At 34.7% G+C, this 19,331-nt stretch overlaps 1 protein-coding gene across 7 annotated transcripts in view; it reads right to left on the reverse strand.

Moving 5' to 3' along the window:
- Positions 1 to 15,818: 15,818 nt before the first annotated feature.
- WASF1 (WASP family member 1) overlaps positions 15,819 to 19,331 on the reverse strand; it is a 68,690-nt gene continuing 65,177 nt past the window's right edge. For all 7 annotated transcript variants that reach the window (XM_006205653.4, XM_072965689.1, XM_015240432.3 and 4 more), the window contains 2 exons: positions 17,611 to 18,239; positions 15,819 to 16,690 (listed from right to left, as the gene is read on the reverse strand). In XM_006205653.4, the coding sequence (XP_006205715.1) occupies positions 16,533 to 16,690; positions 17,611 to 18,239 (787 nt within the window). In that variant the 3' untranslated portion in view covers positions 15,819 to 16,532. The remainder of the gene's footprint in view (positions 16,691 to 17,610; positions 18,240 to 19,331) is intronic.

A 19,331-nucleotide genomic window follows, 5' to 3' on the forward strand; every position in this document is an offset into this window, starting at 1 on the left:
AGTGCATGGAAATAATAAAACACTAAATTCATGGTAGTAGTTACAATTGGCAGGAGAACACAAGTAGCTTCAACTGTATTGGTTAGTCTGTATTTCTTAAGATGGGTAGGAGACATGTGGGTGTTCATTATACATTTGATAAATTTTATATACTGCATAACAAATAAAAAGAAAATGACGTTCAGCTCTTTCTATAATAAGGTAGTTAAAATAACTTAATCGAAGTTAGCTGAAATTTTGATGGAATCATTTATTATTTGCCTTCCTACAATGTAAAATTCTGGTAAGAAGTAGGAAACAGTAGGAAACTTCAATCCTAATTAAAACCAACTCCTCTCTTTCCTAAAACTAACTGTAGAATTAATGTGGATCTGGCACTAAGCTTCTCAATTGCTATAAGCAAACTGGCTATGATTTCTACTCATCTCTATTCAGGTTTTGGTGTTATAAATCATCATTTGCCAATAATGAAATCATATTTTAATGAAATATAAACACTATTAATATTAGCCTTGAATTTATGAATTTTTCATTGAACTATTCATAGAATATGTTCTGCCTTATTTATCTGTCATCAGAGTGCTGTCAAGACCATGTGCACAGAATCTCAGATAATTAAAAAAATAACCTCTGTTAATCAGCTGGTTCACATGTACCTTTTCTTTAAGCTTGTTTTGTCTACACACAATTCTGACACCACGTGTAGTCACTACAAGCCATAATTAATAATATCTGCATAGTGTTAGCATTTGCAAAGTGTTTTCAATCTGAGATAATGTCAGAATTCTTTTGTTATAATTTTCTATAATACAAACTGTATGTCACCAACATATATAAAATCCTTGAGAAAATTATTAATATTTTAAAATCATATGTTCCAAATAACAGTAGAAACCATACAACTTTAAATTATATCCTATCTTAAGGAAGGAATGAAATAAAAACATATTTAATGGTACCTCTAAAAATCATGCTTTGAAGACAATAACATATTACACATACATATGGAACTATGACATAAAATATCATAATATTTCTGTGAGGTGAAAATAGTCATTTTATTAGAGAAATACTAGGTGCCCAAATTCTCAATCACCAAGTTCCTCATTAAGTTCTCAAAGATAATAAAGGTATTCTGACTACGTAGTTACTTCAGACTAACATTATTCACAATGGAATGGACTTTGGGAAAAGGCAGATTTCAAGTGTAAGTGTCTATATAAAAACTAATAGTCTAAATGTATATAACTTACTTTCAAAAGGTTCATTAAAAAGTCTACATATATACACACAAAATAAAAAAATAAAATTAAGTAAAATGTTAATAGCAAGTAAACCTGAGTAAGTGGTATCTGAGTGTTCTTTGTACTATATCCTTCCTTATTCTTGCAACTTTTCTGTACGTTTGAAATTATTTCCAAATAAAACATTTTTAAAAGTAATTATCCTATTTTGGGGTTTAGGAGAGAAAGCAGGCAGGAGGAAGGAAGGAGAAGAAAAGGGGGCAGATTTTAAGCTCCCAGCCAAGTACAGAGGAGGCCTAGACCCTGTAAGTTACTGACTATCACATTTCATTAATTACAGGAAGAAAGATTTTATATTGTCATGTTTCCAGGGAAGAAATTGTTCCTTTCTGGCCTTGGTTCAGAACTCCAAACTTTGTTTCTGAGAATAAAATCCTCCTCTAAGGTATGTTCAATTTTCAGGATATTCCTGGAATGATGTAGAGAGACGGATAGCAAAAAAGGGAAAATGCAATCATTTCTGATGATTTCAGCTGCAGGCAAGCCCCAGAAAACCTGACTGGTAGGAGAGCCATGGTTAGAGTTTAGCCTGTCAAAGACTGTGAAGGGTCTGAGATTTCATCTTATAAGCTAGTTTCCTGGATGCTGACAGAAGACATGAGACACTTGAGTAAGAAATGCAAGACTATTTCTCACAGCAAAAGCAGTGGCCAGAGTGTCAGATGTTTACAATTCCCAAAGAGGTGATGAGAATGGGTCCAGGTGTAGATGGAGCCGCAGTGGGTTGTGTTATAGGAGAGCAACACGGAGAAGGGGTACCTGCTATTTTAAAGCAGGAAACAAGCAAGTTTACTTCGTCAGGGAGGAAGACACCTCATCTTTCAAGGCTGCTCACTGCAAAAACAACCGTGAGAAATGGCCCAGATAGAGAGTAGTCAGGGTCTTGCTGGAGTCAAGAGTCTTGGAGGACTGTTTTGCAATAGTCCTTTCTCAGTAACAGTTGGAAAGCTAGTGCGTAGCATTGTGCAGGCTATCAGTCATAACCAAAACACTTTCAGGGTAGAGCTAATGGCAAGTGGACTCTGCAGAAAAATAGTAGACAGGAAGGATGAATGGGCAGGCAAGTACAGTTCATCCAAGGTCTTTTATTTGATTAATAAGTAGGAGTGGTAGAAGAGAGCAGGTGCCTACCAGATAAGGCGGCGGGACCCTTCCAAGGAGGATGGGAAATGTCTCTCTCACTTGTATTGCCTGTTTCTTTCCCTTAGCAGCTGCTTCCTCCTTCTAAGCCTTCCTTTTTGCCCTCTATGGGATGGTACTTTGGTGGCTGGCCCTGAATTAGACTGCTTTCCTCTGAGATGTCTTCCCATCCTAGATATTAGCTGCAGTCATTGCATCTTGCCCCACTTTTGCATCTTAACTTCAAAGATAAAGCAATAGAAATTATCCAAACTGAAACATAAGGAAAAAAGAAATGTGTATGGGGGTATGTAATAGAACAGAGCATCCAAGAGCTGTGAGACAATATTAAATTACTAAGCTTATATGTAACTAGAATCTCAGAAAAAGATGAGAAGCAGAACAGGGTAGAGGAAAAGTTTGATAGATAATAACTGACAAGCTTCCAAAAGTTCCATAGATGAACCTGATGATCAGTCAAGTTTAATAACCACTGGGTGAATGGTAGGCAACTCCTCCCCAGTCTATGGACTAATAATGCAAGCGAACTGCAAGAGTGGATAGAAGCTTTTCAGAGGTAACTGCTTATTCATGTGTTAATGAGGCATCAAGCATGCTGACAAGTCAACATAATAAGAACACTAAAGAAGAGGATTTTGTTTACAGCCAATTCTCTATGGTAAGGGTGTTTAAGTCTCTGATTTCTAATAAATTTTTGGGGAAAAAACAAATTATCTTACCCTTCCTAAAAGAGGTGCAGCCATACTAGCTTCCCTCCTCTATGAGAAAGTGACTGTAAACTACTTTAGATCTATGTGTTCCTCTTCTTTACAAGCACATAATAGTTATACATGTCTGACATATAATAACTATTTATAAATATTTGTTGAATGAATCAAAAAAGAAAAAAATGACACCTGGAACTTTTCTCAAAAGAAACAAGGTTTAAGTACAAAAATGGAAAAACTATCCTTTTAGGTTAATGCAACACAATCTACACCTATATGTGCTTTTTAGCAACTCATAGCAACTAATGCTGATAATAATAACAGTAACTCAACTCACTCTTTCATTATTCTAACAAACATTTACTGATGGCCTCCTATGAGGCTAGGACCTATACTGAGGGCTGTGGACACAAAAATGAACAAGATACAGTTCTCAAGATGCTCACATTCTAATATAAGATGACAGTAATATAAACAAATAATTATAATATATTCTGATAAGTGTTATGTATCATTTTAAAATGAAAACAATGTAAAGAATATAAACAAATAATTATAATATATTCTGATAAGTGTTATGTATCATTTTAAAATGAAAACAATGTAAAGAATATTCTTTTTAAAAAGGTAGAAAAATTCATAGTAGCTTATAGTAATAATAGTGATTAAGGACATGGGCTATGGAATTAGACCTGGATTCAAATCTAGGCTAACTCCTTATAAGCTATTAGACATGGGCAAGTCATAATTTCTCTGAACTTAACCTCCTTCCTCTGCAAAATGCAGATACTGCCAGTTCCTACCTCAACCTATTGTTAGGAGGATTAAATGAGATGAAGAATGTAAACTACTTAGGGCAGTGCCTGGTACAAAAGCAGCAGATGGTTGGTAGGGTGAGTAGGGTGGAAATGGTAGTAATACTAATACTTCCTTTATAATATATAAAATTTAAACCCTTAGGTATCTGTAAAGGAGATATATCTAGAATGATTTATTTTTTAAGAATTCTAGATAGTTAATATTTTAACAAATCTATTATACCAAGAACTGGGAGTAGAAAGATGAGTAAGACATAGTGTCTATCCTCCAGCAGAGGTATTATCAGTGATACTTATTATGGCACCATTTATAATCAACAAAGATTCTACAGTCACCAGAAAGTTAAAATAGAATTGGAAGTATAAATAAATGCTTCAAACACACTTGCCCTCCCTTAAGCAAGAATGCTTCAAAGCAAAGTGCCACTGGGGAATTTTGATTTATGATGAAGCTTTTACAAGTTGTATGACTTCAAATAGCATCCTGTAAGTCCCCAAGCAGTAAATTGAGAGCCATTTGACAGGTTTGTCACTTGCTTTTTCTCATTTTTCAGAAAACTCCAGGGATGCACTGTCTCCACTTATGTAAGGCTCTGTATCTATGCTTTTGAACACTTCCCTTTGTTAGTTAAAAATAACCCGGATTGTTCACAGTTCTCTTTCTTTATTCTGATGTGTCTTTAAATGCAGCTGCATGCAGTATCACAACAAACAGTTTAGTTGTGAGCTTAAAGAACTAGGTTAAAATTTGGAAATTGTGCATTTTATGTAACTCAAGTTCAAGATAGAAACATGTTTTGTTGTTAATTTTTACTTTTCATTAGTACCAAAATGGACTTCAGACTAATTTCCCTTCTGTTAATAAAGGAGCAAAAAAAAAAAAACAAAAAAAAAACAGAGAGAGAGATTAGGCTGGCCAATTTCTGCCGGTAATACGGTACTAGGTAATTTAGATCTACCTTCTTACTGAGGGCAATTAGAAAGTTGGACAAATATTAACATTAAAAATAAATGCTTGAAACCATTTGAGAGATAACAAGATAGTAAAGAACTGCCAGTTCAAGATCTGGGAAAACTTGATGGCCCTGTTATTTTCTCTTGGATGAGTTTAATGATTCCTGAGGGGACTACTGAGAAAATAAGCAGTCCTTCTGACATCCTTATGGTACTAGAAGGATAGGAACTGGGGTTTGGGAGTGGCCATAGAGGAAGGCTGGGTGAACCTCCTTACTTTGGGTTAGGACCCTTAAGGGCTGTACCCTAGAGGCAAGGTTGAATCAGAAGCAGATAGGGTTTGAAAGGGCTGCAATTCAACTCTGAAATATCTCCATTCCTAAAACTGGACTGAATTTTAAGATATACAATATATTGTATATAAATAGGATATATATACATATTACATATACAGTGTATATATAGTATATATATAGTGTGTGTGTGTGTGTGTGTATATATATATATATATAGTGTGTATATATATATAAAATAGTCGATTTTATATATATATACTGATTGCTAGGCCAGAAAATAGTAAAAGTAAACCTTCTCTGGAAGAAGACATTGTTTCAAAAAGCCTTAAAAATTATTTCTATAATCATAAATAACATAAAGAGAGAAGACAACATAAAGAAAACCTATAGAAATAACAGACATTAGAAACAGAAAACATTTGATTTATCCAGATTTATTCCAGATACTGGAATTAGCAGACACAAACTATGAAATAACTATACTTACTACTTTCAAGGAGATAAAAGACAAGATTAAAAATTCTGACAGAAAACTGGAAACTTTAAAAAAAATTGGAAATTCTAGAAATGATAAATACATAACAGAAATTAGGAACTTATTCAATGGGTATAACAGCAGATTAGACACAGATTAAATGAATTACAAAAGAGGTCAGAAGAAAATATCCAAATTAAACACAGATTGACAAAGAATGGAAAATAGAAAACAAAGGTTGATAAAGAGAAGACACAGAGATGATGTAACATGTAGGTAACTGGAGTTCCAGAAGGAAAAGAAAGAAAATAGGCCAGAAGAAGTTTTTAAAGAAATGATGACTAAGAATGTTCCAAAATGGATGATAGATACCAAGCCACAGATTCAAGAAGCCTTTTGGATTCCAAGGAAGATAAATAAAAAGAAACTCATAATATTACTACAGATTCTAAAAACATTAAAAGGACAATAAAGACATACTGTGAACAACTTTATGCTAAAAAATTAAATAATTTAGATGAAAAGGATACAATTGAAAATCTGAATATCTCAGTATCTATTAAACAAGTTAAATCTCTTATAATAAACTATAACACAAAGAAAACTCTAAGCACAGAATGTTTCATTGATGGAATTTATCAAACATTAAAAGGATAAAATACCACTCTTATACAAACTCTTTCAGAAAATAGAGGAAGAAACATTTTCAAAACACCTACATGAAAATCTCACAAAGACATACCAAAAAAAAGAAAACTATAAACCTTCCTGAACAGTGATATAAAAATCTTCAATAAAACATTAGCAAATCACATCTAACAATACATAAAAATGATCACAATCAAGCAAAGGCTTATTCTAGCAAGGTTGATTTAATTTATGGAAATCAATCAATGTAATCCATCATATTAATGGAAGAAAGGAGAAAAATCTATCAGTCAAACAGATACAGAAAAACTATGTGAGAAAGTGCAACTCCAAACCAAGATAAAAACTCTCAGCAAATTTGGACTGGATAAGAACTTCCTCAATCTGGTAAAAGGCATCTACAAAAACCCTGCAGCTATCATACTTAATGGTAACATCAAACTTAATGAATTCTTTCCTACTAAAGACAGGATCAAAGCAAGAATGTCTGTGCTTACCATTCCTATTTAACATTGCACGGGAAGTCCTAGCCAGGGCAGTAAAACAAGAAAAAGAAATTAAAAAGCATACATATCAGAAAATAAATACATAGTTTCTATTCACAAATGATGTGACTGTTTATACAGAAATTTCTATGGATTCTACAAAATAATTATTAGCACTAATAAGTCAGTTTGGCAGGTTTGAAGGACACAAAGTAAATACACAAAAATTAATTGCACTTTCATATATTAACAGCAAGTAACTATAAAGTGAAATAAAGAATAAATAATGTCAAAAATATAAGATACTTTCAGTACAAATTTAATAGAAAACATGTAAAACTTCTACACTGAAAACTACAAAATACTGCCAAGAATTAGAGAGACAGCCCATGCTCATCACTGAGCCATGGGAAGACAGTACTGTTGTCAATCATCTTTCCAACTGAGCTATAGAGTCAATGCAATTTGAGTCAAAATTCCTAGAAAAAATTTTTTGTACAAATTGACAAGCTTATTCTAAAATTCACACGGGAATATAAAGGACCTATAATATTTAAAACAATCTTGACAAAGAACAAATTGGAGGGTTTACAGCACCTGACTCCAAGACTTACAAAAGGTACCAGCAATCAAAGCTGTGTGACACTGGCAGAGGACACACAAATAAACCAATGAAGTAGCAGAGAGCCTAGAAATAGACTCCCACTCATACACGCATTTGATTTTTGACAAAGGCATCAAAGCAATCTGTGGTGGCCATAAAAATGAACCATTCAGATCTCCTGCTGGGGGAAGCATGGCTGACTAAAGCCCTAGCTGCTGCCCTTCTGGATTTTACTATTATGTTCATGCTAAGGCCAAGTTTATCTTACACTGCTCCTAGCCAATGATTAAGCACAGCAGAGTTAGTAATACTGGTCCATTTCTCTAACAGGCAACTCCGGTGTGAGAAGTCCCTACTGGCCTGGCCAAAATTTTCTTAGAATAGCACTGCAGTCTAAGACACTTTTCAACCAATCATCCTTTTTCCCTCCTCTCCTTTCACCATCCAACAGCTCTCCACATGTCTTCTCTGGCCTCCCTCCCCTTTTTCCTTCAAAGGCATTCCCCCAATAAATATCTAGCATATTCAATCCTGTCTTGGCATATGCATCTCAGAGGACCCTAAGCTAACACAGGTGATGATGGGAATGGTCTCAGTACACAAGTGGTAGGATGGAGTTTTAGACTGGCTTATTCATTACTTGGTAGGCAGAGAAGAATGTTAGCCTGAGTAGTATGTGGGGAATACAAGGTAGTGGCCAAACTGCTAAAGATTGTACCAATGGCGACCTGGGAAAACATCCTGGGGAGGGCGATTGCCCTTGCCTGTGTAATGATTCTGGCATCTCAATGAAATGGGGAAACAATGTCTAAAAATTTAGACAGTGGGATTGGCTGGTTACTGCCAAGTTGCTATAATGCTCTACAGAGGGAGGATGAAAAAACAAGGGCTGTCAACAAGCAGTTAAAGTCTGTAGGTGAGGTATTACTTGATATCTTACAAAAAGGCCCTTATTTCAAGCTGTGGAAGAGCAGATAGAACTGAGTGGCTAACTGAAGATCTGTTTATTAGAGTCACAGAGGTCTAGAGACATTTAAATGCTCAGCTGAGGAGGTCTACTATGCTAAGGACAGGAAAATTTGCAAGAGGGCATACGAACAGAGTGGTCAGAAATGAAGATCATACAACAGGCTCCCACTTATCAAGGCCAGTCAAGCCACTGCTGCCTCTAAATGTCCAATGTGTTAGCAGCCAATCTGATTCTAAAATGTATATAGAAATACAAAGGACCAAGAATAATAAAGATAATCTTAAAGAAAAATAGTAAGGTGGAATGGCTTGATTTCTTGGATATCAACATTTTTAGAAAAAAATTTGGTATTGGTATAAGGATAGACCAGTAGAAAAAAATATAGTCTATAACTGGACTCATATATTTGTGTGTATCTATACTGTCATCATTATACAGTCATATTTTATAATCATATATCAACATAAATACATAAATATATATTTTTGTCCGTGTTTATGTACTTTTAATGAATTGGCCCTGTAGAGAAGTGGAAAAGATAGTCTTTTCAATAAATGGTGCTAACTTGATTGGATCTCCAGATGAAAACAAAATGAAACTTAACTTGACCTCACATGGCTCACAAAGGTCAATTCCAGATGGATTTTAGATTTAACTGTGAAAGGTAAAATGACAAAGCCTCTAGAAAACAATATAGGAGAATCATATAGCTTTAGCATAGAGAAATATTTCTTAAACAGGGCACAAAAAGCACTAACCATAAAAAGACTGATAAAATGAACTACATTAAAATTAGTAACTTATTTTCAAAGAGCATCATTAAAGTGAGAAGACAAGCCACAGAGAAGGAGAAGATATGGCTAATAAAAACATGGAAAAATACTTAACCTCATAGGAAAAGAAAACCATAATGCGACACCGCCACAAACCTGTTAGAATAGCTAAAATAAAACAGAATGATACCAGAAACTGGCATGGATGAGGAAGGACAGGAATTATCAGACTGACGGTGGGAGTGTAAATTGGTACAACTTCTCTGGAAAATCATTTGGCATTACTACTAAAGCTGAAGACATGCATATCCTATAATGTAGCAATTCCACTTCTAGGTATATACTTAACAGATATGCCTGCACACAGACAAGAATCATGCAAAAATGTTCACAACAGCATTATTTCTAAAAGCCCCAAACCTCAAACTAAAATATCCATCAAGAGTAGAGTAGATAAACTGCGGTATATTTATACCATGGATCACTATAAAGCAATGAAAACAAAGTAGCTTACATATAACAATATAGTTGAATCTGACAAATAAAATTTTAAGTAAAAGAAATCAGACACAAAAAAGCATATACTAAATATTCCTTTTATATAAAATTCAAAATATAGGCAAAATTAAACTATTATATTCAGGAACACATGCTTAGGTGGAATGAGTCTAGACATAAGGAAGTGATTACTATAAATTAGGATAGTGGCCACCCTTGGGGTTGGAGTTGAGGGAAGGGGTGGTAATTAGGAAGGGCATGAGAGAGGCTTTCTAAAGCGATGTCAGTGTTCTATTTCTTGGCCTGGGTGGTGGTTACATTTCTATTCACATTGTGGCAGATGACTGAGCTAAAAATTTTATGGACTTTTCTGTATGCATGTTTCACAATAAAACAAAAAACCAAACAAAAGGAATGGGCTAATCTTTGGTATCAAGGTAAAAGGCTTAGTACTCGTTCAGTAGGCCCTTATCTTTCAGTTATTTTATTGACAATGGTAAGCAGTTCACACTAAATTATTCAGATTCTTTTAGTGAGATCCTTTGCCAGATTTTTCTGAGATGGTTGGCTAAGGGTAATAAAACAGTTACTGCCAAAGACTTATGGAAAATTAACCAATCCAAGAATCAAATCTAAAAATATGGCCTCATTTTAATATGCTGCAAAAAACAAAATTAATAATCACACATAGTATTTATTGAGCTAAGGGAAGCATCTTCAAAAGGAAATGGATTCTTGTTAACAAAGTAAATGAAGCAGAAGAGATAACTTAGACATGAAAGGAATAGATAAAAAGTCAAATTCCAAAAAGTCTCCCCGCTTGCTGCTGCTTTGTTTTGAATTACAAACCTTCATGGTAGAATTATCTTTGACAGACTCCTTAGAAGATGATTTCTAGATCTGAAAGGTAACAGAATAAAGGGTAGCTAAGCATGTTAAAGTGGGAATAGAGCAGAGATTCAGCAGATGTGACAGGATAAAAAGGAGGAACTGCATAATAAACTGAGGTAGAAAGAAAACCAAGATGCTGCTGAGCCTAGGGCAGGAAGAATATAAAGTCTAGAAGGCAGAAGACTAACCTGAAGGATCTGACAATCCAGGACAGCCCACAGGAGTGTACTTAATGAGAAAAGAAGATCAAACGAGCATTATGGCAAATTAGATGAGAAGAACTTCAATGTGGGAGTTTACTCATGGGGCTAGGACATGGGTCAAGCTTCCCTAGAGACAGTTCTTTCATTTCACAATACAAGCAAAATCCAACTCTGGATGAATCCAAATGTATCATTCTGGCAAATGTCTTCAGACTGCTGGGGAAAAAAAAAATCACTGGAGCCACTTTAAATTCATCGTCACCAATCTCAACATTTTCAATGTTGTCTTACAATTTTCCATTTCCCTGGAAAGCTCTCTCCCATTTTCCACAATGACTACTTCAAACCTCTTCTACTTTTCTTAAAACTGCTCGCACTCCTCCTGCTCCCCAATTACCCTGAGCAGTGCTGTTATCTACTTCAAAGAGAAAACAGATACCACTTTCTCAACTTTTTTGGCACCAAACCTTCAAACCTGTTACACATTCTTCCTTTTCTCCTTCCTGCAGGCAAGGTTTCCTTTTACAAATGTAAGATTAATCCCTCCCGCCAACTGTGTCAGTAATCCTTTCCCTGCCTTATGTCCTAAACTGCAGCACTCATCCTCCCAAATCTGCTCTTCTTCTTCATGGTCCTTCTATCAGTAAGTCAGGGCTCTGGAAATTATCCTTGATTCCTTCCTCTCTAATTACCAAGTCCAGTGCATCATATTCTAAATCTCTCTTGAATCTATCTCATTATCTGTCTTCTCTGTCACTATCACCTCCAATTATTATCTGTCATCTACTGTACCTGCGTGACTGGTCTCTTGACCTCTAAGTTTACTTCTAACTCATATACCATGTTGTGGTTGCCAATTCTCTTTCCAAAATGCGACTCTGATGTTACTTACTCAGTTTTACTGCCCATAGAATATAATGCAAGTTCCTTAATGTGGTTTCTAAGACCCTTTCATGGTTTGCTCTTGCTTACCTTTCTAACTTATTTCTAGTTACCCCACTCCTTACAAGCTTTGCATCAAGCATTTCCAGACATGCACACAACTATTTCCTTTGCCTGGAAGATTGTCCAACTTCACTTCAACATTCACCTGACCAGGCCACCTCAAATTTTAAATATCACTTCCTTTTGGAGGCCTCTCCTGACTTCCTAGACTAGATATTTTCTCTGTGCTATGAGCTTCCTTAACATAACTTTCATTGTTCTTTAATTTATCTGTATGCTCAGAAAGTAGGGCTCTGTCTATTCACTGTTATGGCCCTAATACCCAGCAAAGTAACTGCAGGCATCAAAAAGTTTTGTTAAACAGAAATATAATAAATGTAAAACTGAAAATGAAAACAAACCATTAATAATAGATATGCTCCTTTATCTGGTATGGTCTAGATAAATAGTTGCTACAGATTTTCTTTAATGTTAGAAGCATAACATTTCATAGCTTTCATAAGAATGAAACAGATACTTTTAAGTAATACTGGAAATTGTTACAATAGAAGACAGATTATGATTTGAAAGCTCTTGTGTCTTTTATATTGTTTCCAGGCCAGAAAGGTGTAATCACATTACTCCCAGAGACATCAATGTCCTTTATCAAGAGTAGTACTGAAACAGCTAGCCTAAAGGCAGGATGGATAAATAAAAAATTTACCAAGAAGTCTTTGAGTATTACACTCACATACATATAAGGAATATATTTATACAGACTCTATAAAATATTCAAAATCATTATCACTAAACAAATTTATCTATAATAGGAAAAAGAAGAAACGATAAATATTCTGAGAAAAAATGACTTCCATACATGCTCAGTCATGTTTAAAATTTTTTTTCTAAAGAAAAAAAGTCAGAGCAGCTGGCCTTACAATAATAAGAAAAAGGTATTGATAAAGTCCGTTAAAAAAAAAAAAGTGCCTGAAATGTTCATTCAAGGCTGGTATTCATTCTTTATTCAGAGCCTGGTTGTCAGGCTTGAAAAGCAACAGAGATTACTGATGCATTCTACAGCCGAAACATGGAGGAAATAAATAAATTTGTTCTTAGTACAGCAATGAATAAAGGGAGGAAAAGACTTAATTCTTTGTATTACAAGGGTTCTATGCCTTCTATTTGACTGCAATAAGATGATTTCTATTAATTACAGTTATATGACACCATATAGAAATACCGTAATTTGATATTTCATTTTCATTAGTTCAGTGCAGCAACACCATCTTTAAATCCTGATATTGCATGATTAATATCCTGCATTGGTTTATCTGTATTTTTTAATTAAGTAGATAACAGAGAGATCATGAATTCTAGAAGGAATTTACTAAACTATTTAGGAGCTTCAAATAAATAATACTTGCTTCAGTTTAGGGAGGTAGTTTTAAAAAAAAGTTGGGGTCAAGATAAATGCAGTAGAGTGAAAATGGAAACAAACCAACAAACCAGCAGTAGTATGTTTACTATAGCCAAAATCAAAGCTATGTTTTGAAAGTAATTAATGAGAATTCCCATTAACTCAAAACATTTGATCAATTTTGCTCTCTACCTTAATAAATGACTTCAGAAATATTAGTAACTTTCACCTTTTGGCCAGAAAAGTTGATTCTATGCTTTCTATTTTTCAAACTACACACACACACAGAATTTTTATGAAGCCAGGACTAGTTTTAGGTCAAGTGTATTACTGAGATCAGTGGGGGAAATTTTTTTAAGCAGGAACAGTGTCTAGTAAGATACAATTTTAAGAGCCTTAGAGGACAGAACAAAAAGGAGGTATTTCTGAACCTGTTTACAAGACGAGATATTGTGAGTTGCCTGTTTAGGACAAGGCTCCTGCTGTCCTGTGAGTAACCTATTTGGCAAACTCAAATAGTAAATAACTGTGATACAAAATGGCTTAAGTATTAGTTGAAGAAAGCTTATAATAAAAGACTTAGAGAAACTGAAAAGGAATATGAACTGTACTTGTGAGTTGCCTGTTTAGGCAACTGTATTTGTGGTCATCTGAGAAGACTTCGTGAAAATATGGATGTGAGATGGTTATTGAAGAAAGGGTAGGGCTTTTAAAAAGTGGATATAAAGGGTAGTGTTTCATAATTTACAGAAGACTACTGAAATGAACATTATTCTCATTTACCTTTAATACATATTTATAACATGAAAATGCTTCAGGAGTCATCTCATCTTCCCAAATAGATTGTTATGAAAAGTAGTAGTTATAGCTTAAAACACCTTATAATTCTGCAGCTTACAAATATCCCTTACTTAGGAAACATTATAGACACACTTCCTTTCCCTCCACAATGACTGAATTTTATCCCACACTCTACTGTTAAGCATTTCCCTCCCCTTCTTCTGTCCCATCATTATCAGTGAGGGGAAGGAACAGTGTTACAAAAAAAGCCAGAGGGATTGACAGTTTCAAGGAGGTAGAGTACAGGCAGAATATAAAGATCAAATAAATTGAGGACTAAAGAATGTTCATTGGATCTGGTAATATGGATTATTTCTCCATAATATGTAATTCATTCTTTCTGCCTCTATGCTTATGCACAATCTTGTGCAACAGTAACATAATTCAATAAGAAAAAAAATAGTCATTACCCAGTAACTTTCATTCTTCTTAGGGTATTAAAATTGACTACAGAATGATTTGTTCCAAAAGTCTCTCAGCAGGTTAAGTTGAATACTAGACTGAAAGGTTATTTTGATTTTAAAATAAATACTACATATATGGCCTCTTCAGTCTCTGGGCACTTTCTTATGTTCTAGGAATGTTCTGAAAAACAAACAAAAAAACCTATCATAAACTATTTAGGATACACACTTGCAGGCTTTACAACAGATCCACTTCTATTATTAAGAAATCTTCAACCACTTCCTTTTGTATCACCCTTAACTATACTGACACCAGCACCATTATCTTTTAGTTACCTGGCCACAACTGAGTTTTACAAAACCTACCAGTTACTGCCTTTTGACCATATAAGCACATGTAGAAAGACGAACTTTAAATTGTGGCATACTTTCTTGAGTTAAATTCAACACTATACAGTTCCATGAGGTTGGAAAGAAACCTTAAACAGCTATCTGATCTCTTGTTCTAGGCAAAGCAACCCAAAAGAGCAAAGCAAATCATTTTATTAGAGTTATTAGGAAGTTTTTTATGTCCAAACTGTATTGCTACAGTGGACTTGATTCATCATTCCTATTCTACAAAGATTACAGATCATTAGTTAGCTGCCTAAAAAACCCCCCAAATTAGCAACTTACCAATGGCCCCCTGTATCAGTAATCTATTGCCACAATGCTATGTGAAATAATCCACCTCAAAACTTAGGTGTATGACAATAAACATTTATTTTTATTCATGAATTTATAAGTCAGCTGAACGGTTCTTCTAGACTGGGCTAATTTTAGCTAGGGTTGCTCATCCGTCTACAGTTAGCCAGCAGGTGAGCTTGCAATTGGCTGGTCTAAGCTGGCCTCAGTTGGGATAGATCTCTGCATGAGATTTTTGAACTTCTAGCAGACTGGGCTGAGCTTACTTCTGCCACATGCTTTTGGCCAAAATAAGTCTCAAGGACACTCAGATTCAAAGAGGTGAGAATAGAACCTGTCTCTTGATGGGAAGAAACTGAGAATTGCATTGCAAAAGAGGTAGAAGCAAAGATGAAGATTACAGTCCCTTTTACAAACTATCAAAACCCCATTTAGTCTTTTCTTCAGACTAAATAATTTGATATTGATGCTGCTCTCCCTCTATCCCTGAATCTGGACTGTGTAAATGTTAACAACTCATTTTACCACTGCAAAATGTAGTTTCAAGAATGCTGTTATAATGAAGTCAAAGTGTGCTGAAATTAGAGAGCAAGGTGAGATTTTAATTCAAGAGTGTAAGGAGTTGAAAAATACTGATTTTTTTTTTTACTTTAGGATATACATATAATATAAAAGCAAGCTTACATACTAGGCAATTTAAAATTTTTCATTTACTATTTAGTTTACTTTATATTACTTGATAAACTATCAGAAATAGTTTTATTCAAAGAGGAAACACCCATGAACCTTTAAAATGAACCATTTATTAAATCAGACTGTTACTCTTAACAGTTAGGTAAGTTACAATGGTTTATGTCCGAGTATTTCACATGGAAAAATTTTAAACTCTTATAGGCAAGCAAAATTGTACCACACAATATATAAGTAGGAAGGGGATACTGCTAAACATTCAAATAAGGCAAGTATTTAAAAACAATAAAACAATAATTAAAAAAAAATTCAAGCATTCCTTTAAGAGAATTCAATGCTACAAGCTAAATGTACTTATCTGAGTGTGTTCATATAATCAAGGCAGTGTTTCTTCTTTTAAAACGTAAGGAAATGGAATAAGGCTCATTAATAGATACAGCTGCCCTCAAGATTTTTAATCTCAGTTGCTTTCTTTAAATTAAAATTCACAAAGTGCACAATTAAGATATATCAAAAAACTGAATCTGCTACTCTAACAACAGCTGTCCATGCTTAATACTTAGTGGTTTATTTGACCAAATTATGTCTTTTTCAGGGAAAAATAAAAAAAGATAAGCCACTGTAAAACATTTAGTTGGAAACATATGCTAATATTTTTCTTAGAAATCAAATATTATGGTGGAAAAGGGTTATTTACCTTAAGGAAAAGAAAGCAAAACACTGGAATGACCAAACATTTTCAAAGAACAAGCACCACAAAGGACATTTGCATTCAGTTTTGTAATATTTATCAATGCATTTTTTTTCTTACTCCAACCAATCTACTTCGTCAAATTCTGAATCATCTTCTGAATCACTATATTCCACAGCAATACGGCGGGACAGAATGGTGGCAACATCATTTTCAATGCGTTCATGTTTAGCTTCCTGTTCACGCTGCTCTTCGACTTTTCGCAGCTGAATACCTGATATAGTAAATCCAAACCATTCATTGTAAACCAAAATACGAAAAACTAGGTATTATTAGATATTATTAATATAATAAAATCAAATACACATGAAAAATACTAGCAGAAAAATAAAAAGCAAGATCTATTAAAAAGAATTTGAAGGAATCATATTTAGAGGGACACTAATTCTTTTATCATGTTATCATCTGTGATATTACTTGGTGACTAATCACATATCCCAGTGGACATCTATAGTTTGTTTAGCCATATGTTCTATTCTGCTTCCCTACTCACTATTCCCTAAATTTTAACCAGGTAATACATTTCTTTTGTTTGTTACCTGTACAGTCAAATAAATTAAACACTGTTGAGGGTATTTTCTATGGTTTTATTCTCCCCAGTACTTGAGAGGAAGGCAATACTACATTCTGTCTGTTAGTGCCTGGCGTATAGTAGGTGCTTATGAAATGTTGGCTGAATAAATAAATGAATATGACAAGTCTTTCCTTTGTTACTAAGGGAGGAAACTTAATCCTTTAAAGGCATTGGTAGAGCAAGTGTCACTTATACATCAAACTGACAGCCTTAACACTGAAGAAAATGCCACTTTTAAAGGAGTTAATTATACATATTAAATATAAGATGAAGGGTTTTAACTAAGTTTTCTATAATGTTTAGTCTGATACTTTTAGTTTCTCATTCATTCAATTAACGTTTTAAGAAACTCTACTAGTATGAAAATAAAATAATTAATGTGATATATTTTCTTGAAAATGACTTAAAATATAAATCAAAGTTTTACTTTCCAAAGATCATTTGTGTAAAAACATGATTATCTAAAATTTTATAAATGAAGACAACATTACTGTCTCAAATATTTAGAAAGTTTCTCATGCTATCATAGCAACACATTTAATGGCTCTTGAGAAAATTACCTTTTCGTATTGCTTCCAGAAGTACACTCCTGGCATCACTGATTACGGGTAAGGTTGATGGATGACGCTTTGGCTCAGAAGCAGGTATAACTTGTGATGGAGGAGATGGAGGCATTAATGGAACATGGGGACCTGGGGCAGTAGATGGAGTTGGATGTAGCCCGGAGGGAGGATGAGCAAGAGCTGCAACTGTGACGGGTGATGATGGTCGAATGCCAGGTGGAGGCAGAGGAGGCGGTGGGGGGGGTGGAGGCAGCCCCTGGACTTCTCCTTGTGGGAGTGGATGAACTGGTACAGTCTCACATACTGGGGCAGCTCTAGCTACTGGTGGAGAGGGCTGTACTAGAGGAGGTGCAATTGGAGGAGGAGCTGGGTGAAGAACTCCAGGGGCAATCTGAAGAGGAGCTGGAGGTGGTGGAACTGCTGGAGCTTGCAAAGCAGTGGCTGGAGGTGGAGGTGGGGGAGGTACTGGTGGGGGAGGTGTTGAAGTCATTGAAGCTCTTAATGAAGAAGTTGACAAGGCAGATGGAAGAGGTGGTGGAGGAGGTGGGGGGGCAGGGCTCACAAACACAGGTGTCCTGCCTGTAGCTGGTGACTGAGGACGATTTTCTATCAAACCTGTAGCAGAACTGAAATGATAAAGAGATCCTAGCAAGTTATTTAAAGAGGAAAAACTAACCACACAAAATATAAATGCTTATCAGTAATTACATCAAGGTAGATGCATTCACATGTTCCTATGAGACTGACGCACTGCCTACTGCGCTAAGAAGGCACTCATTCACATGTTCCTATAAAAATTCTTCAGCAGTATTTAGAATACAATGAGAACTAAAAGTACACTAACAAGAAAAGTAATACATGGTGCTTTAATTTGTAATATTCTAAATGGTCTCATCCTCTCATGCAACTTTCATATGCACTCAAGCATTTTATGCTTATTTTGATAAATAAAGTGCTCAATTTTACACTCTGATATGAGTCTTTGTAATGATACAACACTTCTTAAATTACAATATTTGTAGCAATACCTGTGGCCCATACAATACTGTATTTATATTGAAGCTATTGAGACTCATCATATGTCATTTCAGTTAAATCAATGACAACTAATTACAAACCACAAAAGGAAATTTATGGCCCTCTTCCTTGCTGAGGGTGGAACATCAAATAAGTCAGTGATATAAGGTTGATTTTTTAAACTGAAAATTGTAATACTGATCTCTGTTTCTCTATTTTAAAAAACTGCAAAGTGGATAACAATGGACACAATTAAACTTCAAAATAGCTTTACTGGAAGATTATTAGCAGCAATTATCTATTCTCCCTCAAATTCTTAGAATATTTCCCCTAATATCAAATTTAACATTTATAATCACATCCTTGGTTCCCATTTCTTAGTCCCTAATAACCACATTCCAAAAATTCTTAATTTTTGTTCATATATTGCACATCATGTGCTTGATACAGAAAACTATAATAAAATGAAAGACACTTTAATGTTTAAATTCTCATTAACTAAATTTTCCCAAGAGAATGTCAGCTCTTGTCAGAGGCTGGCAAATTATGCCCCAAAGGCCAAATCTGACCCACTCGGGTTTTTATAAATAAAGTTTTGTAGAAATGCAGATTTATGTACATAGCTGCTTTCATGCAACAATGGCAGAGTTAAGTGGTTGTGACAGAAACCACACACCCACAAAGCCTGAAATATTTACTAT

Source organism: Vicugna pacos, chromosome 8 (assembly GCF_048564905.1).
Source record: "Vicugna pacos chromosome 8, VicPac4, whole genome shotgun sequence".
Classification (NCBI taxonomy): Eukaryota; Metazoa; Chordata; class Mammalia; order Artiodactyla; family Camelidae; genus Vicugna; species Vicugna pacos.